Source organism: Terrapene carolina, unplaced genomic scaffold, assembly GCF_002925995.2.
Source record: "Terrapene carolina triunguis isolate 2854851 unplaced genomic scaffold, T_m_triunguis-2.0 Scaffold84, whole genome shotgun sequence".
Taxonomy (NCBI): Eukaryota; Metazoa; Chordata; order Testudines; family Emydidae; genus Terrapene; species Terrapene triunguis.
Window position 1 is genome coordinate 37,368,052 of NW_020664435.1, and position 23,687 is coordinate 37,391,738.

The window sequence follows — 23,687 nt, forward strand, 5'->3', positions numbered from 1 at the left end:
GCATGAAATCCAGTGGATTGGGCTTTTTTACCTGCAGGTCCTTGGCCAATGAATGCTTTGCAGACCTTGAACCCCCTCTTCCTTCTGTTATGCTGTCTGTCCCTTATATATAGCAAGAGAATGTGGTACAACTCAAGAATTTCCCTCCTGTTTATTCACACAGTTCAGAATAAAGGGCCTCAAGTAATTAGACACTGAATTGCTAAAGCTGGACTTGGTTTTATTTTGATTCCTTTTCCGCAGAGTATGGCTACAGCACTGTTGCCGTTTTACTTATTACTATTGGATCTATGTTTGGTACAACCCTCATTTTCTTCAGCTCCTGTCAAGAAATCTATACACTCGTTTTACAGCTGTTTGTGGGTTTAGCTGTTGGGACGCTCTCTGGAGATGCTCTGCTACATCTTATTCCACAGGTAACACGCCAGTTTGTATTTTCAAAATGAAGTGTTCCTATATATATAAAGAAATGCGTACCTAGTGAAGCTGCATTCCTTTGATTCTCCCACAACTCTGATTGACAGGAGCTCAGGTGCTCTCATCTTTTTTTTTAAATAAAGCTGTCCATGAGATCTGAGAACCAGAGGGCCAGCACTCTAGTTATACTAGGAGCTGTGTAAAATCAGAAAGAGATTTCAGGTTGGGAAATAAAGCAGCAGAAGCCAAAGAATGATGAATGCTGAAGAAACACAGGTACTGTTTTAATACATAAGTACTCAGTGATTAAAAGAAATGGGGGGGAAGTATATGATAAACAAGTAAGACAGGGCTAGCTCTAGGTTTGTGTGGGGCTCTGTGTGAAGCCAATGGGTAAGGTCTCAGGCATGCTTCAGTAACCCACTCAACTGGGCTAGGGAACAATCAGGAGCAGGCTGGTAGATAGTTGGCTTGTGGTCACTTGTCAGTGGTAGGTGCCAGCGACTTTTCTCAGCTGGTGGAGTCAGGGAGGCTGGACTGTCAGGCCTCCCTCCTCCCGTCCCGGGGTTGTGGGAATGGAGTTCTGTAGCACAGAACCCATAGACAATACAGGGCCTTATGCAAGCTCCACACTCCACATATGCTTAAGGCAGGTCATGTAAGGAGAACTGATTCAGGAGAATGCTGTTCAAAGTTTTCCCTGAGCATCAGCAGCCCCACACCCAAGTTGTTCTAAAATTCCAGGGGCTTTCAGAGACATATAGTTCTGCTGTCATGAACTGCAATAAAAACGCCTCAGTGGTAGGATTTTCTTTTAAATTCAAATATATATTTTACATGCATGACAGTGTAAAAGAAAAGACAAGCCTTTGATTAGTTATTCATTTGGTTTTGCTGCTTTTTCTCTGCATTGCACAACTCGAAATAAGTAACTGAAGGGTTCTAACAAAAGGGGGTTTAACAATTTCATTTACTTGGTAAATTGGGCAAACACATTTCTGATGCTTCTCCATCTTAAAATGTTCATTCTGGATTAAGAGACAGTAAAAGTTCTTTGAGGTATTCCATATAACTAAAAATGGGAAAAACCATCAAAACCAGTAATATTTCAGGAACTAGAGCTGGGAGAGATTTTCAAAAGCACCAAAAGGATTTAGGAGCACTAGGTCTCATTAAAAGTCGGTAGAATTTGTGCTCCTAAATCCCATGTGTGCTTCTGAAATTCTCCCCCTCAACTTTTAAAGTGCTGTGTCCAGTATGTATCTCTTTTAAAGTGACAACTTTCAAATGAAGTCAGAACACTTCCAAGGAAGGTTATTATGTTCTTTCACAGCATAGAAACTGGAGCAAAGACCATGAGCAGAAGGGTTAATTGATTATTTTCTGTATGAATTTGACTTTTGAAGATGATCCGAACAATTTTTTAAACTGTAAAAGTCTAAACAAAATATACAAAGGAAAATCCTCTTGTCAATACAATTAAAGCTGCCTCTAGAAATAATATTACTTTTACCGGCAAGAGATGACAGAAGCATAATGGAGGCCATTAATAATTAATTTCATTAATCTATACTGGTTTTCCAGCACAGCAACTTAAAATACAATTAAAGTCTTGAGAGTGGTAATAAAAGGAAAGTTGAGAGATAAAGCTATTATAGCTTACTCTAGCAAAAGTCAAAACAATTTTTCCCCTTTTATTTCACCTCTTTATCTAGATTCTTGGTTTACATAAACATGAAGCTCAGGAGATGGAACACATCTATGAAGGGAAAGAATATGTTTGGAAAATGTTGGGAATGATTGGAGGAATTCATGGATTTTTTCTGATAGAAAAATGTTTCTTTCTTTTGGTATCACCAAGTGATCAGGTAGAACTTTCTTTTTACCCCTTTTAAAATCCTTTTTGTTTTTGAGATTATAAACTGCACAGTAAATTTTAAAAAAGTTTTTGGAAAAATAATTGCCTTGCTTACAAGTGAAATGAAGCATAAACTGCCTCTTCCCAAATTGCTCCCATCAGACTGATTTTGCTTTGTACCGTTTTGTTTTGGTGCATAGGTTTGATGTGTTTAACTGTAAAAAGGCCAGTTATTTTAATTATTGTATTCTATAAGCAGACTTCCGTGGCTGGCATGGGAACAGGTAAAGAGCATGTCTCTCTTTGAAAGAGTAATGAGAGTTTCTTTACCTAGGCACTGTTTGAAGAGCTCAAAGACTCACATGTTATCCAGGCTTTTTAAAATGACACTTTAAAGAATTATACTTTAAAATTTACCAAATTGCTTATAATTTTCTACCCCAAAGGATTTTGAAAATTAGTATAAATGTTGAGCTCCGTAGACTCCTGCATTATATGGGTACTGTCTCCTTGTTGGCTGCTCTGCTCTCAGTAATTCTATATTTTATCTCAGTGTGCCTTGTGTTTGAAAATGTCATTATCTACCAGATATAATGTAGCACAAAATGTGATGCTTCATTAAGTCTCTGAGCATGGGAGACTATCTTAATGCCACTTCAAATGGCATTTGCTGCTGCTGTTTTACAAAGGATGCTTAATCAGAGGCCTAATTTAGATATCTGGGTCCCAATCTTGTATTCTTCATGCACCCCAAATACCTACTACCTTTGAGGAATACAGGATTGAGCCATACAAATTATGTAAAATGAATGTAAAGTGAATATTTTGCTAACTATGTTATTATGTGGGTTTGCTTTTAAGATGTTAAGAGCAAAGTTGAAATCTACTATATAAAGAATAATGAATAAAGAGAAAGGGACTTTATAATTTTTTTGCAAGACTTTAATAAACCCATTCGGTTGGGGGCCATCTGAACACTAAACATTAAATAATTTGTTTATCCCAGCTTGTAACTCTAAAATTCAGCTTTACAAAAATAATTTCCTATAATACCCTCTGGTTCTCACATACTTTTCTGGTTCAGTTTGCAGTTTTCTGGGCTGAAAAGGCATTAGCAAATGTTTATCACAGCTAGCATTCTTTTCAATTGTTTTTATTCTCAAGTCAACAACTTTCATAGGTCAAATAAAAGCTAAATCTGAACATGAAACTGACAGAGGCTGCACCTGTGTTCATCTGGCTTCAGAACTAATTGCAAAGCATCTTCATCCAGCAGGGCCTTTCATTAGTTAATGGGCACTTGGGGCATTCCCATGATCTTCCAGTGGAATCTGAATTAAATGACCATTCAGGCAGAGGCAAATCTACTTCAACCATACAGTTGGTAGGTTACTGATATGAAATGCTTTACTGATTGATTTCCTTCTTTCTCTGTGTCTCAAAAAATAAACCCAATTAACTTCATAACTGAATAATATTTTTCAGTGTTTATTGATTTTTTCCTTACTCCATGACCTCAAAAAAGAATGTATTGTCAGAAATCTGTAGATTTGTTAGACCACAATAAGCATTTTCAGACATATTTTATTCACAAATATTTACAAAGCCAATCTATCGATATATGTCAGGTTGATGTAATAAACCTCCTTATACGCCATTTCCCCAGAAGATCTTTAAAACATCTACTGTCTTCCTGGTTTTCCAATGTAAATCACATCTCTGAGGAGCCAGATCCTTCAGTCCTTATACCAGCAATACTCCCTTCAATCTTCAAGTTGGAGTAAGGACTGCAAGATAGTGTCCAAAGAGATTACAGTGTATAAATTAGCTACCAGCTGAAAACTTGGACTATATGCAGTCATTTTTCCATTAACATGAATAATATGTAAACAAAACCAGATGGGCTGAAAATAGTGCTTTCCTATTAGCAATTCTGTAGGTTCCCATTAGACCTATGGAGAGTGCCCAAGCAGGATGTTCGATAGATACACACACACACATACTCAACTACATAAATTGATAGGTTTTAGCATTTTTGCAAGCACAGTTTGTTCTTTATATTATATGTAGTTTCAGGATATGCTAATTGTAGTCTTGTTATTTTAGTCAGAGAATCTCAAACTTTCCCATATTATGGTCCACATTTAATGAAGAGATGGTTATCAACAAAAGCAATATGAGCCAGTATTGGTTCACAGAACACAGTTTGGGAACTGTTGACTGAATGCCTGTAAGCAGACCAGTGAAGATAATTTACTAAATTTTGACCCATCTGGTCACTTCCTGTTTCTTCATTAAGTAATTAATCATTCCTTTCAGCTGACAAACTGCAAGATCATCCTAAAGTTACATATTGATAATATGAACTAGTGTGGCTTGGCTTGTTTGGATGAGAGCTACCCATTTTTTTCAGGATCATATGGGTAATAATGAGAGAAAACACTGGCTGACTATGAGGAGATATTAAAAAGACTGGGACTTTTTAGCTTGGAAAAGAGATGACTAAGGGGGGAGATAGAACAGAAGTCTATAAATCATGAATGGTGTGGATAAGGAAGTCAAATCCTCTGTCTAGACAAAGGCTGACAAAGCAGAGGAGACACTATGCCACAGTGAAGGAGATATATATCACTTCTCACTAATCATTTTATCTCCGCTTTTATTGTTTTTTGGAAGGGGTCAGGATGCTCTAGCAGTGACTGTGAATTCTGATGAAATAAAACTTGCTGTACTACAATTCTGATGCAATTAATGAATTGGATACAAGGGAGTATTCTATTTGCATCTCAAATAGGGTGACCAGATGTCCCGATTTTATAGGGACAGTCCCGATTTTGGGGTCTTTTTCCTATTTTTCACATTTGCTGTCTGGTCACCCTAATCTCAAACAGCCCTATTAGCACATTTTGAAGGATAGAAGGGGGAAATGGGAAGGGAAGAAATATGTGAGGAAGGGCTGGAAGAGGGAATAGAGTACTAAAATCAGGGACCTTTGTTACCTGATCATGTGTGCACATTTTTGCTACCTACTGTCTCAATATCCAGGTGGCCAACCATCTTAATATCTGCCTGGTTGCTATGTATTTGTTTTCATCTCCTCAAGTCTTGCAATTTCACAGAGAAACTAATAAGAATATCTTAGGCCTGGCCTACACCTAAAACTTTCTATATCACTCAGGAGTGTGAAAAATTCATTTGCCTCATGTGATGCTGTAGCATCTGTAGTGTAGACAAGCCCTTAGTTATGGACTCCAATCTTCACCAGTTTTCTTTCAAGATCCTGTAGCTGCATACACAGTCGTGCAATACAACAAAACCCATTATCCCATGAGAAACTGTACCAAAACGCTGAATTATAACTTAATCATTTTTCAGCTCTGCATTTCCAGCTCAAAAGTTTGTTTCATCCCTTGTTTCTCAGGGCACCACAATGCTACTGAATTGTTTTTGTTTGGGTCTGAATTAGACTGTAAGCTCCTGGGGGCAAGGACAATCTCTCGTGTGTGTGGAGTTCAGTAAATAATTCTAATGATAATAATGGTATATATTGTAGATGGCAGCAGCTAACTTTTCTTTAAAGAACAGTAAATCTATTTAAGTTGTCACTGTTTAATAACAGCAGATCAAAACAACCCCTCTATGCTGATCCAATATCTTTCCTTTTAATTAGAGAAGTCCCGAAGACTCTGAGTCTGAAGTTCCTCCAGACAGCAAGGCGACAAACAGAAAGAGTAAGTATTGATACAAAGATTAAACAAGCAGCATGAAAAACTTTAAGCCTGAGATGGGATTGAAAGTGTGAAACTGGCTCAGCTCTGTGTTTTCTATGTATTACGTCACCACATCTGATTCTGCCTGGCTACATAATTAAATCTCTGCTTAAAGACCTGTTTCCAGCCAACCAGACCCATAATTGTAAAGTTCATTAATCTTATACTGTCCTTGCTTCAACGTTTGTTTACCCACCCTTGCAAACTACTTTACTGAAGCCTTTTACTTAAAGGGAAACCCTCACATATTTACCACCAAACATCTTTTTATAATTGTAGATCTTGCTTGGGCCTTTCCTTATTGCAAAGATATTGAAATTGTCATCACTTCTCATTTTCTGGCTCTCCCGCCACACTATAATTTCCCTTCTGACTCTTTCTGTCTCCTTTATGGTAATGAAATCATGGTTATTAAAATCAGTGGTGACTTGTTCCTTATATGGGACTCTGGGCTCATAATACTTCTCAATCTATCAGTAGCTTTAGACTGAACTGATATCCCATTAAATAATTTTGAAATAGTTTTTACTTCTCTGCTCTGCTTTTCCTTATTTTAAAAAATAAGAAAAAATGGTGTGGACCTAATTCTGCTCTTGATTGCATGCATGTAACCCTGTTGAATTCAACAGAGCAGCAGGAATGCTACTGGGAAATAGCATTTTCCCTAAAATCTAGATATTTATCTTATTCTACTCCCCTTTGTCTAGTGACAATTAATTTCAGGACATGACCCTGAATTCTTGGTAGTCTCACTGTCTTCTGCCAGCCCTTTAGTGTTATTCTCTGATACTGTGGAATTCATTTCCATTTCAGGGCATAGATCTCATTTTTGGAAAACTGGATTTCCATTGCTTGAATCTGACCTTCCCTTCAGCATACAATCTAGTCCCAGTTTCACTGTCACTATCTACTCCATCTGTCATTGGTTCAGTGCTGTTCAGTCATCACTCTCTACTAATCATCTAAAACATATTCCACACAAGGTCAAGATTATCTGCTCCAAGTACAGCATGCCTGTATTTGGGGAAATTTCCCAATTATCTCTTTATCAGTATTCTCTGTTTGGTTTCATATTTTGGACATAACTATTAATTCTCCTCTGCATTAGAAGTTTAGGAGTAATAGTAGACTAAAAGTATGTTTTGAAAAATAACTAACTTTCAAAGGTTTTGTACTGATTTTTTTTATCATGGTCCCGTCTGTTAATATCAATAACCAATATTATGACTTTGTAGTTGTATTTCCTGATTCACATTAGACTAATCAGAAGTCCTATAGGCACTTAGTGTTAGCCCGGAAAACATTGAACTAGAGCCCTATGCATGAGCAAATGTAAGGTTTAAGCCATTACCTTGTTAGTCAGAACTTCAGAAGTGTGATCTATAGTAGAAATGCTACCCACCACTAGCTCTATGAAAATTAAAGAGCAAAATTCCAATCCTTGGTTTTATGCAAAGAATCAATTGAAATTTGCAAGTTAAATGCAAGGTTGCACAAAGAAGAAGAATTTGGATCCAAATACTCATTTTCTAAGAGGTAGTATAAGAAGTTTTACAGTCACAGCAGTAAAGTGCATTGATATAATTGCTAATAACATGATTTAGATTTAAAATAGAACTAAAATAAATGAGGTTAAAAGCACTCCAATTTTTTCATGTATGTATTTACTTAAATTTCTGTCAAGTGTGTTCACATAGGTTACATTTGCACAAGCTTTAAAATGCCTAGCACTTCATAAAGTTAACCTGACTCCCATTTTATATTATAGATAATAGGCTAGAATGAGTTCCAGCCATTATAGTATGTTTTTTTCAACAACTGTTACTTAAATAAAACAGGCTAATAACATCTTGTGCCGAGCCACAATTTCACCCTAGCCAGTGCAAATTACAAATCACAAACTTAATGTAGTGCAGCAATCTGTTATTTCTATATAATTCTTGTCCTGCACTATTGAGTATAAACTGCCTATAGTGTTTAGAAAGAGCTATGCAAGATGGGGACAGCCACGTCTGGCTCTGTGAGCTGGCAGGAAAATCTACCAAGCCTGCCAATATTACTGAATCCACAGAGCTTCCAGGCAACTGGAGAGGATTTTCTGAATACAGTTGTAAGACTTTATTTTCTGTGTGTTTTCTTTTATAATAGTTTTGAAGGCTTCAGTTCTAGCCAGTTTACGTAAGAAAAACATCTCTCCCATCTCCTTAAAAACAGTCTCCTCTACAAAAATACCACTGCAGTAAAACCTCATAATAACGACATTCAGCGGGGTCTGTGGAATGCCACATTACATCTCCAGGTTGTCATGCTGTAGCTGGGTGGGGGGAGGAAAAGTCAGGAAATAGATGAGTTTATAGGGGCAAACCCTGCCAGTGCCTTGACAGCTACAGAGGCAGACCTTGGCAGTGGGACAGAATCCGTAGAGTTCCACTCTATGTGCGGAGTGGAGGGGCAGTAGGCAGGATTCCTTGGAGGCATGCAGGTAAGCATTGTAGTCAATTGGGCAAAATGGATGTACCAAGGGAGGTGCAGGACTTGGGGAGCCAAGTATGGGTTGCAAAGTCCACTCACTAGTGGAGTAACCTCCATGGAGCAGTTCTGCAGCTGCTCTGCAGCTTGTGGAGATGGTTCCTTCCCTCATCCATCTGCTCAGCATGCAACCCAGCTACTTGGGTCAGGTGCTGGGAAGAGGATTTGCCCAACATTGCTTAACTGTATTTCAACATGCAAGCTACAAGATCACTCGTTTTCAGTGCCCCATCGCACACAAGCAATATGAGCTTCAATGCTAAAGGGAGGTCATGGAAAAATAGTGGAAAGAAAAACAGCTATCTGTATTCATGAGTGATGTTACAGACAGCAGTGCTAGGGATGAACAAAACAGCTATTAATTGATTAGAACAAAGGTCAGAATTGAATATGATGTGACACTATATCAGTGATGATGATTTGAGGTTGATTACGTTTTGGATTCTATCTCCTGTGAAATACTGTGCTTAAAGATGAGAACATGAAAACAAAATAATTTTTCCCTTATTCATGACACTAAAAGTATCGTTTACATGAGGCCTGGCAGGGATAAGGCCATGCAGATGCACCTTCTTAGTCTGTTGATGGCCCACGTGATTGACTGAGGAAGCTAGTAGACCTGTCCTTAAGCTCAGTGGCAGTGGTAGCTCCCAGGCTGCTCAATTCACATGCCTGCAGATTCTCTGCCTCCCTGTGCTCACCTTGCTCCAAGATCTGCTCCTGCCCTGCCCACAGCCTTGACCCTGCCCTGCACCTGGCCTTGTTTCAGTCCTGTTCCCGCCTTGCACTCACCTTGGAACCAGCCTTGCTTGTGCCTTCCCTGACTCCAGGTAATCTGGTTCTGACCCTTGACTCTGACTCTGTCTCTTGACAAGGCCAAATTCTTCTCTTACTTATAGATGTGCAACTCTCTGACCCCCAGTGTATAAACGCCTACCTTTTAAGACAGAAACTATTTGAGTTGGGAGGGGGAGGGAGAATATGAGCTCTAGCAGCCCAGGGTGAGGTTTATGAGATGCATTGAAGGTAAATTATTCAACTGGACTCAGACCAACTTTTTGTCTCAACAATCTATCTAGTAGAAAAGACCCAAAGGAAGCTACTTCCTAGTGTTTGCATCTCTGAACTATTCTATTAACTATTTTCTCATACTGAAAGTCTTGAAACCTCTGTAATAAGAACAAATTGGGTAGGCTGTGTAGTCCTCTGCTTGTCTTGGCTTTTTGCAACACAAAAACTAGTCCATTGAGGAAAAAATGTTTGTAGGAAGCCTAAAGCCTAGGAAGACATGTTTTTCTTTTTACTTTTGACTTTGTTCCCTAGGCAAAGGAATTAGTTTGTTGGCAATAATGGTTTTGGTGGGTGACAGTCTTCACAATTTTGCCGATGGCCTGGTAATAGGAGCAGCATTTTCATCCTCAACAGAAACGGGTGTTACCACGACGATTGCTATCTTATGCCATGAAATTCCCCATGAAATGGGTAAGCAAATATAAATACACATTTTTCCTAACTGGCTCAAGTAAAGGCGCTATGGCTCGGTGTTTCTGGATTTACGGAGACATTTAAAGCTAGATCCTGCCCTGTTCTAACACGAATGCACTGAGTGGATGGGGTAAAGAGGGCGTGTAGCTCCCTTCATCCCATCCCCGACATAAGCAGTAGAACAGGAGCTCTCCCTAGTGCTTGGTTACTACTCCAAGCCACATCCCCAAGCATGCATGGTCTGTCAGCTGGTGAGGATGGGGTTGGCACAGCCAGTGCATATGCTATGGTTTGTAGCACAATTTTTCCTGCATGTTATTTTTGATTGAAGCACTGCTGACATCACTCTGCTTCCTGCCCCTCACAGGATAGCTCCCTAATTGGGCACGGGATGTTCTTTCCACTACACGTTAAATTTGTTTCAGCCCAAAGGAAAGGAAAGAGTAAGTAAGGACAGCACAAGCCCTGATCTTTAAAGTCCTTTCATAGTGCACAGCAGGAATCCCAACAATGCTGCGCTCTAGAGCAAGTGTGAATGGAGACTATGCACGAGCACATAGGCACAATCCTCCACACAGTGGAATTGTCCTCTGTTCCCTTATTCTCAAGCACATAGGCAAAAAAAGTGGTGAGTTGTGGATGCAGAATGGGCATGTCTGAGGAAATATGGGGTCAAATGAGACACTTACCAACTCCCCCCCCACACATTGGTCTTACCATTAGGAGTAACCTAATGTGACCAGACAGCAGTGCTCTCAGTATTGAGGATGGGTTCCTGGCACTGCTCTTCCTGCTTATTACCTTTGACATTGCATATGTATGCGCAACACTCCACTTATGCACTGTAGAGAATCAAATCCTTAGTGAACAAAATATCTGGTACCAGTGATGACAAATAAATGAACTGTTTTTCTAGCAGATAGCTCTTTTTCAGATCTTCTTTCTATGTTTAGTTCAAAAGCTTGTGTCTTTCACCAAGAGAAGTTGGTCCAATAACTGACATTACCTCACCCAGCTTCTCTTACTAGCAGACAGGCCAGCAAGATAAAATAGCAGTTTCATTGGAGATAAACTTTCCCTTTTTCTCCATTGTTTCCTCATACTACGTCTTTTCAGAAGTTTGAGGCTATGCCTGGCATTGCATTGACATACATATATATGGTGGTAGGTGGATCAGAATGTTGGATTTGTTTCCTTTCTTATGGATTTACAACACAAATGTTGGTCATGTGAATAATTTACCAAAACCTGTGTGTGTAGCTGGGGATTCCTGGAAAACAGGCAGGTTTATAAAAACAAAAAAATCTGACAAAAATATTGAATGGCTGATACTGGTATCAGACCAACTGACCCAGTGGAGTTACACCAGTGTAAAACTGGTGTGAGATCAGAATCTGGTGCTCAGATACTTGTGCTATGTATTTGTCATGCAGTGGGTTCTTCTGCAAGAGAAGCATCCTGAGGGCTGATTCTGATCCAACTTAGACCAAGGAAGAAAATTAGGAGTAACTCCACTGAAAACTAGGGAATTACACAAGTGTAAAACCTGTGCTGCTGAGATCAGAATCAGCCACTGTGTTTCTCTTTCTGACATAAAGACCATATTAAAGACATAATCACATGATTTCTACTGGCAAGTTCCCAATCAAGAAAGATTTAGAAACTCTGGGAAAGCATGTGACTTCACGTTTGCATGTATCCAAGTTGGAAATGTCACAGAACATTGAGAACTAGTGGCGAGCCCTCCCTGTATACTGTATGCTATCTTTAGGAACAACTGAACAAATATGACTGGATATGTAACTTTCTGCTAGCTGCACGAATTTACAATAATTTCTACAGAAATGTAAGGGCAACCCTCCAGCTACTCTGTGTGTGTGTGTGTGTGTGTGTAATTCTGTCTAAACTATTATCATCGATGTCTTACTGCCTGCCATGCAATCTTGAAAATGCTTTATCAGATAAATAATATCTTCTATTTTCTCTATGCAGGTGATTTTGCTGTGCTGTTAAGTACAGGGCTCTCCACAAAAATTGCATTATTAATGAATTTTATAAGTGCCCTAACTGCCTTCATAGGGCTTTACATTGGCCTTTCAGTATCAACTGACTCCTGTGTTCAGAACTGGATTTTTACTGTCACAGCCGGAATGTTCTTGTATTTATCATTAGCAGAAATGGTGAGCACTGCAGTCTCTTCTATTACTTTTTTCTTTTCAGAACAGTCATATCATAAATGAATTTAAGAAAGGACTGTGAGCTCTTTGGGCAGGGATGGTTTTCTACTCCGTGTTTGTACAGTGCCTTGCACAATAAGACCCCATTTATGGTTGGTGACTAGCCACTAATGTAATAAACATGATAAATAAGAAAAAGGGAAAAATAAAGGATATAAAGTGTAAGAAATGAGATGAAATTGAGGGATCTACATTTTATAGTCCAGGAAAGAGTACAGAATAGTTCCAATTCTGGTTCAAAATTTGAACTGAAGTGTTTTAAGTATTAAGATCCCGGGCTTTTGGTTTTGCTCTTTAGTGAGATTCAGAACTTTAATTTGGAGCCAGAATTTTGAGATAGGGTTTTGATTTTGGCCCATCTCTCGTTTAAATATTTTTATCAAGTTTTGAAGCATATAACAACAAATAAAAAACCACGTAAATACAGTAAAATACCATGACTCTAGATTTATGTTCAAATGTTGATTTGGACCTACACATAAGAAGTTGACCAGAAGAGATTCATATGATACTGTTACATGAAAATAATAATAAAAAAGCTGAATGACATGCATCAGGCTCAGAGTCAAATATTTTCACAGGCTATTGTCAGACATACAATTAAGATACACTATCCTCAATATTGTGATTCGAGAGGTTCTGTAGGGTGAAAAGTCAGTGTGTAAATAGCTTTTAATCTGATGCTAAACATTTGGTGCCTTTGTATCTGATCTAAACCTTATGGAGAAAAATATAAAAGATAATTTTTAAAAGCATAGTTAATGGGTTATGCTTTTAATTTATGTACCCACTAAAGGTCACGTCAATAGGAATTTTTCCAATAATTTCAGTGGGAGAAGGATTGGTCCCTATATATAGTACAGAAACAAAATAATCAAAACTGCTTTATTCCCATAAAAAAGGAACACTAATTTTACCAAGTGTTTCCTTACATGAAGTTTCTTTAAAAATATTGAGAAATTAACACATTTTGGATCCTCATTTGGTAATTCTCTCTAATGTTGGTAAAAGATTCACGATGATAGAATTAGATCAATTGAAATATTTCACTTTGAATAGTTGTGATAACATACAGTGTGTGCTACAGATTTGCAACTATATTCATAAACTCAGGATTTAAGTCTTTTTATATGAAGTTTGTCAAGTTTTCCCATAAGACTTTTTTTCCCAGAGATGAATATATCTGGCTTTCATTCTGGTATCTTATTCTTTTTTTAGCTTCCTGAAATGACTCACATTCAGACACGGCGACCCTGGTTGATGTTTCTCCTACAGAACCTTGGATTACTATTAGGTTGGCTTTGCCTCTTTCTTTTAGCTATATATGAACAGAAAATTAAGATATAATGTTTCTACTGGAAATCTCTAAATATCAGTCATGAATTTGTATAGCATTATTTCCATTTTTTCATGCCCGCTATAGTCATTTATAAATTAAGTCAGTGGGATTTTTGTATCTAAAGTTAAGTAGGTAACAATTTCACTTTATTAACTTATTGTTCAGATTTTGTAATTTTTTTAAAACATGAATGTTTAGATTGATGTTTTATTTGTTATTGAGTTTACCAAAACTCTTATGATCAAACTCACAGGAGCTTCTCGTTAGTTTATTGAGTCCGTTCTAGTTAAATGCTTCAAGTGATCTCTGCTACTCTGATTGAAGAAAAGAATTATATACAGTAATCCAACTGAAAAGGAACATAGTTGAAGAGTTTGAAGCATAAAATCTTGTTACCTCTTAATGCCAAGAATAAATTTCTATGAAACTGAAAAGTATAGTCAAGCTGATTTACTGAGTTAAATACCACACAATCTCATTCTAATACAATGTGCATTATCTACCTTGCTGATGTACTGACAAAGTTTTGTCGTCTTGTCTTGCTGGCCCACTGTCATACAGGAAACACTGGCAAACAAGTGTTAAAGCCTGTGACAGTATTAGAACACAGTTGAGCAATGTCAGAATCAGGGCCGGCTCCAGGCACCAGCCCACCAAGCTTGTGCTTGGGGCGGCACCTGGAGGGGGGCGGCGCGGCACTCCGGCCGCCGGGGAGAGCGGGGCCACGGCCGGGCTCGCCGCCCTGCCCCCTGCGCTCTGGCCGCCGGGGGGAGAGCGGAGCCCCGGCTGGGGCTCGCTGCCCTGCCCCCGGCGCTCTGGCCACCGAGGGGAGAGCAGAGCCCCGGCCGGGGCTCGCCGCCCTCCTCCCAGGGCTCCGGTCGCCCTCCCCCCGGCCGCCGGAGGCTTTTTTGCCTGAGGCGGCAAAAAAGCCAGAGCCGGCCCTGTTCAGAATATCCATTAGTGTCTGCATTGTATAATGTGTATGTTATGCATATTGGCATCTATGGAAGCCAATCAGATCATTAGATAATGTCATCAGTCAGAAAGTAGTTTATTCATACAAATATAATATGCTTTTAATGAAAATCTGTTCCTGCTGTCTGAAGTGTACATTGATCCAGCAACCCCTCTCTCACTCGAGTGGTTTTATGCAAGTAGTCCCTATTGACTTCAGTGGGATTATTCCCCTGAGTAGACCACTCAGTTAAGTAAGGACTGCAGAATCAGGCCCTAAACACATTTTGACAATAACAGCCTGACTCTGAGGTGCTGTGTGACTTCAGTGAGGTATTTTATAATTAAACTCTGTAATTTATTTGGCATAAGAATTCCCTCCCGCATTTAATTTCTTTTCTGTAAACTACGTAACAGACTTGCTTTGTGATTGAAAATGCTTATTTCTCTTATTTGCTGAAGAGGGAGAGCCAGTTACTGAACAAAATTGTATTCTGTGTACAACCAAATGCACACCTTTCTTCTTTTCTCTGTCTTAGGTACTCATACGGCCTGCATTACCATAGTATTGGAGTGTCCCCCAGTCTTTCAGCTATTTGTTCTAACATCTCTGAAGTAGGAAAGTACTGTTATCCTCACTTTACAGATGGGGAACTGAAATACAGGGGGACTAAGGACAAGATTTGTAAAAGTATTTTAGGCTACTAGGGATGCAGACAGGCACCAAATGGGATTTTCGAAAGCACCCATGTGCCTAACTCTCATTGATTTCAATGGCTGTTAAGTATCTATGCACTTTTGAAAATCCTGCTGAGAATTTATCTACCTAAGTATCTTTTAAAAACCTCGCCCTGAGTGACCTACACAAGTTCACACAGGAAGTCTTTGTCAGTGCAGGGAACAGCACCCAGGTGTCCTGACTCCCATGCTAGCCCTGAACCACTTGTGCTCAAGGGACATAAGATTCTGATGCTGCCTATTCTGTTACATTAACTTTGAGAGATTCTAGTTTCATTGAGAAGCTGTGACTGATGGCTCTCTGTCCCACTTCACATTTTCTAGGAGTTTGTGTTTAATTTTAGTAAGGTGAGATTTCAAAAAATGGATCTCCCAATATTTCATCTGCTAGTGATGGAGCTGAGTCACTTCATGACCTTCAACAGACAGTCAGTTCAAGTAGTTGCAGGACACCACTGGATGTAAGAAAATCTATTCTTGTGAATATTGGAAACATTTGTTATTTCAAAGAGCAGAGCTACTATATTTTGAGTATGTGCATGCAGGCTGTTCAGTACCAAAGAAAGCAAAGCTACCAACTGAACAAGATTTTGCATCATGGTTTGAAGTTGAATAATGAAATGTTTTTCTACCTGTTGTCAAAAAGTTTCTGGAAAGAACAAGGTTTATATTTTTGTAGTATATTTTCCAAAATAAAATAATAATATTTGCTCAAGTACTGGTGTGTGCTAGCAAGATTTGTGCATATAAATGTACCTGCACTTGCTTAGAAAATATACTCTTTTGACTTAAATTAAAAAAAAAATCAAATACCCTGGTCTCACTGAACAACCAGCCATATTTACACACTCTCTACCAAACACAAAATCTGATTTGTCAGAATACTGGGTAGCCACCTGGTGTAGTCACTCAGATTCTATGACTGTGATATTTTCAGTAGATGAGCAATCCAGTCACCAATTTTCACAACTGTTGACTGTATCACAAGCCTACAGAAGAGGATTTGGGTACCTGTAGTACCCAAGAGAGCTGATCTACCTCACCATTTCATTAAGGCTGATCTTTCAGCGATAATCTTTTTCTCACCAAAGGAGACTTCAGTGGATTTCAGGAAACACTGAAGATGAAGTATTACTATGATGTAGAATGCTAAACTGTAGTTTTTTTAAAAAGGGTAAGTTTTCCTTGATCATGATTAATATACTGCGTAGATTGATAGGAATTTGCCACATAGACATCTACAATAAGTCAGTCTCATCAAAAAAAGAACCATTCACATTACTCTACTCTTATCTTTTTTTGTCAAGGTGACCTCCAAGAACTGAAAAAGAAATAAGAGAGTCCTGTTTCACTCTCCATTTAAGGGAGAGTATAAAACTACTGTGGAACTGAATTCATTCTTTTCTTACACAAGGGATGGAGACTTTGTTTTGTCTGGCTCAAATTTTGCAGACCTTACTCAAAGACAATGTTTATTATCTTTAATGGGCTCAATACTGATGTCCTTAGATAGTTCTTTCTCAAACAAAACTCCAGTTGAATTCAAGGGGGCAGATTCTTCTCTCTTACTCCCACTTCAAACTGACAGAGAGTAGATTCTTCCCCCCTTGACTTCTGTCAAAACATCTATCAAGGCAAATCCCAAGGAAATACTGCAGAACGTTATCATTTGTAGTCCTTAAATCAAGACTGCATAGTTTTCTAAAGGATACACAATTGCTCAAACAAAAGTTATGGACTTGATGCAGAAATTACTGGATGAAGTTCGCTGGCCTGTGTTATGCAGGAGGTCAGACTAGATGATCAGAGTGATCACATCTGCCCTTAAAATTCAAGAGTCTCTAAATCTACTAACTTTGTTAGCAGAAAGGGGTTAATATTTCTTTTGTTCTTCCATACATCCTCAGTTTTCAGCCATTCTTAGGATGAAACACAAGAGAGGCTCTTCCTCGCGCACACACACACACACACACACACACACACACACACACACACACGGAATATCTGTTTGGTAGAATTGTTTTTCCTGAAAGTTATATGGCAGAAGAACTCATAAAAAGTAGTTCCAGTTCCAAGCTCTCGAGTCTTCTAAGTGTTGGAGGGTTGACCCTGTTCATCCGTTCTTGTTTATGTTATGCATTACTCACTGGCTTCTAAGATAAATACTACCTTCCTTACAGCCAGCTTTCTTAATGCCTTTGGAACATTTCTGGAGTCTGTCCTTAAGTGTTAAACACCACTGTCTATTCCATCACTGATCTTTGTGCCTTAAACATGAACTTGGCATCTCTCCAGTGATAGAATAATGTACCAGGATGGCCTATAATGTAAGAAACAGGGTTAATTTTGATATTGTAATCCAGCAGTAATACATACAAATAGGCTGACATAACTCAGCTTTGCCACTCATTCTTAAGAAGACTCTCATGACTTCAATAGGGTTGAGTGTTCTTAGGCCTAGGAACCAATGTGCAGCAGTTTTATTTCAAAGGGCAGAGTAGAGCTGAGAACTTTATAATAAAGATGGGATGTACTTTTGTGCAGTGTCATTAGTTTTCATTGCTTTACTGTAACCTTCTCTCATCCCTTCCTCTCATCTTAAAAAGAACCTGCTTCCTATTTTGAATGTATTCTTGTGTTATCTATAGCCAGATGCCTAAGAAAAGATTACATAATGTTTTTAACCAAAACAAGAAAATGCAGTTTAGTTCAAAAGGAAAATTAATTGCCCTAGATCCTCAAAGTATTTAGGGACCTAATTTCCATTGAAATCAGTGGTAGTTGGGAGCTGAAATGCCTTTCAGGATCTGGACCTTTGCACCTAGCTCCTGTCTTGGGGCACAAAGGAGGACAAAGGTGTAAAAAGCTTCTTCCAAGATAAGTACGGTAAGAGGTGTAGCTAAGTATCTTACATAGATAGATTTCATAAGATGTAGGGAAGTAGCCTAGATGACCTACAGTGAGACACTTCCAGCCTTAATAATGAACTCCTCACCATACCAAATCCTGAGCACTCTCTCCAGGTGGATTCTGACACTTCAGTAAAGGCACATAGAAACCATAAATCAGATTTTATTCTCCAAAAGATCTTGCAGGAAACTACTTAGTGTGCTTATTTCAAGTATTTGGCTACTAGAGTATGCCTGAGACTCCTGAGTAGATCTATCCTTAGAAGCAGATGCTTGTTGACGTTGTGTGAGAAAGTGCTTGAATCTTCACTCTGGCCAAAATATTACCAGAAAGTCAGGAACATTACTATTGTGTATGCTTACTGCTCTGAAAGCAAAGGTGTGTTTTACCAAATACCAACGAGAACCGGTGTCAGTATAACATTTAGGACCTGTCTATAGATGATTTAATACTCAGCAAGCCTGTGTGCGAAGCTAGAACGCACAAGCCTGCACAGTAAGTGGCCATGTGGACCCTGCCGCTACATGTTCAAAGCTCCATAGTACATTTTGATATGATGTTGTTTCATACACAGTTTAAAACAGCAGTAGAACAAAGCACACTACGGAACTTTTAGTGAACAGCAGCAGGGTCCACATGGCCACTTATGCCTTGGCTACACTTGCAGATGTACAGCGCTGTGAGTTAAACCTGACTTCGTGCAGCTGAGTAGGGAAAGCGCTGCAGCCTGTCCACACTGACAGCTGCCCGGCGCACTGTCGTGGCCAAATTTGCAGCAATTGCAGTGCTATTGGGAGCGGTGCATTATGGGCAGCTATTCCACAGAGCACCTCTTCCCATTCTGGCGCCGTGGGTTGTGGGAAGGGGGCGTGGGTGCGGGGCATTCTGGGTCCTGTCCCAATGCCCCGTGATGCATCACTTCGCATCCCAGAAATCCCTTTGGCACCATCTTTCAACGGTTTCTGTGCAGCGCGATCTGTCTGCGGGAAATGGAGCCCGAACTGCTGAGGCGTATGCTGACTTATCTCGCCAGCACGTCACGTTTGGCTGTCGAACTATTCCTTAAGATCCAGAGTGACAGTGAGAGTGAGGAGTCCGACGATGCTATCGAGCCGCGTAACGCGTACGACACGAAATTGCTTGTGGCATTCACGGATATGCTCAGCACCGTGGAACGCCGCTTTTGGGCTCGGGAAACAAGCACCGAGTGGTGGGATCACATCATCATGGAAGTTTGGGATGACGAGCAGTGGCTGCAGAACTTTCGGATGAGAAAAGCCACTTTCATGGGACTGTGTGAGGAGCTCGCCCCCACCCTGCGGCGCACGGACACGAGATTGAGAGCTGCCCTGCCAGTGGAGAAGCGGGTGGCTATTGCAATCTGGAAGCTGGCAACTCCAGACAGCTATCGGTCGGTCGCAAACCAGTTTGGAGTGGGAAAGTCGACCATTGGAATCGTGTTGATGCAAGTTTGCAGGGCCATTAATCGCATCCTACTCAGAAGAACCGTGACTCTGGGTAACGTGCAGGACATAGTGGATGGCTTTGCACAAATGGGGTTCCCTAACTGTGGAGGGGCGATCGATGGGATGCACATTCCTATTCTGGCACCACCCCACCTAGGATCCGAGTACGTTAATCAGAAGGGGTATTTCTCTATGGTTCTCCAGGCGCTTGTGGATCACCGTGGGCATTTCATTGACATTAACACAGGCTGGCCCGGAAAGGTGCATGACGCACGCATCTTTCAGAACACTTGGCTGTTCAGGAAGATGCAGGCCGGGACTTTTTTCCCAGAGCGGAAGATCACGGTAGGGGAAGTTGAAATGCCCATTGTGATCCTTGGAGACCCCGCTTACCCGTTAATGCCGTGGCTCATGAAACCCTACACAGGGAGCCTTGACAGCAGCAAGGAATGGTTCAACTACAGGCTGAGCCGGTGCCGAATGACTGTGGAGTGTGCCTTTGGCCGTTTAAAGGGCCGCTGGCGATCTCTGTATGGGAAGCTGGACTTGGCCGAAAACAGCATCCCCGCGGTTATATCCGCGTGCTGTGCCCTCCATAATATTTGTGAAGGGAAGGGTGAAAGCATCACTCAGGCATGGACCTCTGAGGTTCAACACCTGGAGGCTGAATTTGCTCTTCTGTTTGTCCTCCACCAAGTACCGACCTCTGCGACTGGCTACCTTCCTCCTGGCTCGAGAAGAGCTCCTGGCTGCATGGCTCCAGGGATTCCGGGATGTCTCCATCCGGCCCACCACCCTCACTCCCGTTTTCCTCCTCCTCCTCCTCTCCTTCCCCCCCCACCGGCTCTGAAGTGTCCATGGTGGTGCTCGGAGTGGAGGTGGGGTTAACCCCAAGTATCGCATCCAGCTCTTTGTAGAATCGGCAGGTCACGGGGGGAGCACCCAGCGGCCGTTTGCGTCGCAGGCTTTGTGGTAGGCACGCCGCAACTCCTTCACTTTAATCCTGCACTGCAGGGCATCCTGGTCATGGCCCCTTTCCATCATGTCCTTTGATACCTTCCCGAAGGTATTGTAATTCCTACGGCTGGAGCGCAGCTGGGACTGTACAGCTTCCTCCCCCCAAACACTGATGAAGTCCAGCAACTCACCATTGCTCCATGCTGGGGCTCGCTTGGCGCGTGGAGGCATGGTCACCTGGAAAGATTTGCTGATAGCACTCCACACCACGCCGGGCTGAGCAAACAGGAAGGGGATTTTTAAAATTCCCGGGGAATGTAAAGGGTGGGTCACATGGTTGGTTACCTGAGGCCAGGGCAGTAGAGTTTGAACTGATGACCAGAGTGGCTAGAACAGGCATTGTGGGATACTGCCGAATACTTCTGGAGGCCAGTCACAGCGCATTGGGCGGCCACACTGGTGCCGAAGCGCTGCAGCGGCAGCGCAATACACGCTATTCCTCTCGGGGACGTGGAGTACATGCAGCGCTGCAACCACGGAGATACAGCGCTGCAAATGCCTTGCCAGTGTGGACGGGGAGTGAGTTACAGTGCTGGGGGCGGCTTTACAGCGCTGCAACTCGCAAGTGTAGCCAAAGCCTGTGTGTGTGGCAGGCTAAGGTGCTGTAGATTAACACCCTGACTTGCTGGACACTAAATAGAAATGCCCAGTCTACTGTTATTTTCCTGGTGGTGCCAGTTACATACCTTGGGCTGGATTCCCCAATACGTTGCAACTTGTGTAGTCATTTACATATTTGCAAACTGAATGCAGAGTGTAAAGTACTACAAAATCATTTTGCACTAACTTTGCACAAGTGGAAATGGTTTCACAAGGAGTGAGGCACTGGAGAATCCAGCCCTTTTTGTAAACTACTGGGACAATGAGTACAAGTGAAAATATATTCTAAATTGCACAGTTTTATCATTCTGTGATAGTGCAAAGGAAGTCTCATCCTACTTACAGGTAGAAAGGACAAAATCAGAGTATGCCAAGATAAGGTGTGTGACCAGCCAGAACAAAGGTGTGTCAAGGAAAAATTTTAAGCATATTGCAATAGTACAACGGGCCACAAAGAAAATAGCAAGAATATGTAAAATAAAGCTGTCCCTCCTCATTTAATTCATTCGCAGCAGCATACACAAAATCCACACACAACTTCTGCCAGTGCTGCTAAAAAATCTCCTGTCTGACCAAGCACCATTTCAATATTTTAATTATTATGAAACAGGCCCTTTTTATAACACTTAAATGAAAGACATATATTGACAATATGATCCACATGTTCATAGCCATGTATTTTGGAAAATACATATTCATGCCTGATGTAACCATAATTTTGTATATTATTTGTATTTAGTAATTAAAGATGGAAAAGATCTTGTAGGAGATATAGTTCTTCCCCCAGCACCTCCTAATATTACTAAATAAATAAAACTACTTTTTAATATGCCATTTTGTACTTGCAATTAGTAAGAGCGAATATGCCATTTCTCTAGACAGCAGAGTGTCTTACTGTCTAGCATAATGGTGTCTGGCATTATAAAAGTGAAGTGAGAAAGTACATGACTAGCCATTGTAAATTATTTACTGGTGTGTGATATTTTAACATACCATGAAAATACTTGTGTTGGATTTTAAATTACTAACTGTCCCTCTTCAATTGCAGTTCTCCCCCACAGAGCTATGTCTTTTAGAATAAGATATGGTGGGATCCTCTTAAGGTGAAATCAAGTGGGTTTTCTTTTTCTTTATGTTGTTTTTCTAACCCCCAAAATTCACTATGTGTTGAGTTTCACTATAAGTGGGGGAAAACTATCCTGCAAAAGATCTCCTTCCACGTACTCCAGCAGTGGTGACAAGGCCATTCTTCCCCACTCTTCCCCACCTTGAGTTTGCACTGACAGCTGTTGATGAAGTCGGGTAACATCTGAAAGAACAGTTCTTTGCTCCCACAGGAAAATAGCTACAGCAAGAGCAATTCCTGTTCACTTCTTGCAGGGAACACATGAAGTAAGGCCTTGTCTACACACAAAACATGCCCCAGTTTAACTAAAATTGAGTTAAAAAATTGGCACCCCTGTATTCACACCCTATACACGACTGCAATAATATTTGTACAAAATATGCTTGTGAGGTATCATAGGAAAGCTAATAATTTATTAATATCATTGTAAAATGCATGTGTTAATGTTATATGTGACGTTATTAATTCTCTTTGTATCCTGTTACTAGAACATGCTTAAGACCAGACAGCCTAGCTTAGGTAAAGGTGATAAACAGGTTTGTCCTAGACAAAGGAATGTGGGTTTACCTCAATTTACATGTTTGCAGTAAAACACAACCATCAAGCTTAACTGTAGGGGTTTAGCCTGATCCTGAACTTGAGAATCAGAGAATAAACATGGCTCCTGCACTCCAGAGACTGAATCCCCAGGAGGCCTTCTTGACTTGTAAAACAAAGGCAATGCCTTTGGGAATATGAGGAACAGAGAGAAACTCCATCTTTATCCTTTACTTAGAGGACAAGGAAACCAAATGATTTGATCTCTGTGAGGGGTCCTGGCCAGGCGGGCCAGTAAAAATCTGGTAAGGAGACTGTGGATGAAAGAAACCATCTTGAAAAAAGACTGTATCTTGCTAGATTAAGTTTTAGACTTTTAGGGGTGTGTTTTCACTTTTATTTGCTTGTAACCATCTCTACCTTTATATCTTTTCCTTGGTATCATTTAACCCATGCCTTTTGTTAATAAACTTGTTTTGCTTTCATTATAAATCATCAGTGCTGCGTAAATTCAGTAAACTATGTGCTTCTAGAAAGCTAACAGGTTGGAGTGTTTTACTGTCTCTGTAAAGGCAGTGAACCTAACACTTCCTTTGTGACTGTCCAGTGAAAGGGACTGGTCCCTGCAGTAGGACAATTCTGGGGAGAATTTGGGGCTGGAAGGGTACTAAGGTCAGCCTACAAGGAGCAACCAGGTTGGGCAA

At 40.5% G+C, this 23,687-nt stretch overlaps 1 protein-coding gene across 1 annotated transcript in view; it reads left to right on the forward strand.

Annotated features, from left to right (window-relative positions):
• The window catches only part of SLC39A12 (solute carrier family 39 member 12), a 34,892-nt gene extending 21,159 nt beyond the window's left edge, over nt 1–13,733 (forward strand). The window contains exons 6-12 of the mRNA XM_024193326.1: nt 244–416; nt 2,133–2,285; nt 3,549–3,659; nt 5,946–6,006; nt 9,898–10,056; nt 12,052–12,239; nt 13,515–13,733. Coding sequence (XP_024049094.1) covers nt 244–416; nt 2,133–2,285; nt 3,549–3,659; nt 5,946–6,006; nt 9,898–10,056; nt 12,052–12,239; nt 13,515–13,643 — 974 coding nt within the window. The 3' untranslated portion in view covers nt 13,644–13,733. The remainder of the gene's footprint in view (nt 1–243; nt 417–2,132; nt 2,286–3,548; nt 3,660–5,945; nt 6,007–9,897; nt 10,057–12,051; nt 12,240–13,514) is intronic.
• Nucleotides 13,734–23,687: the final 9,954 nt, after the last annotated feature.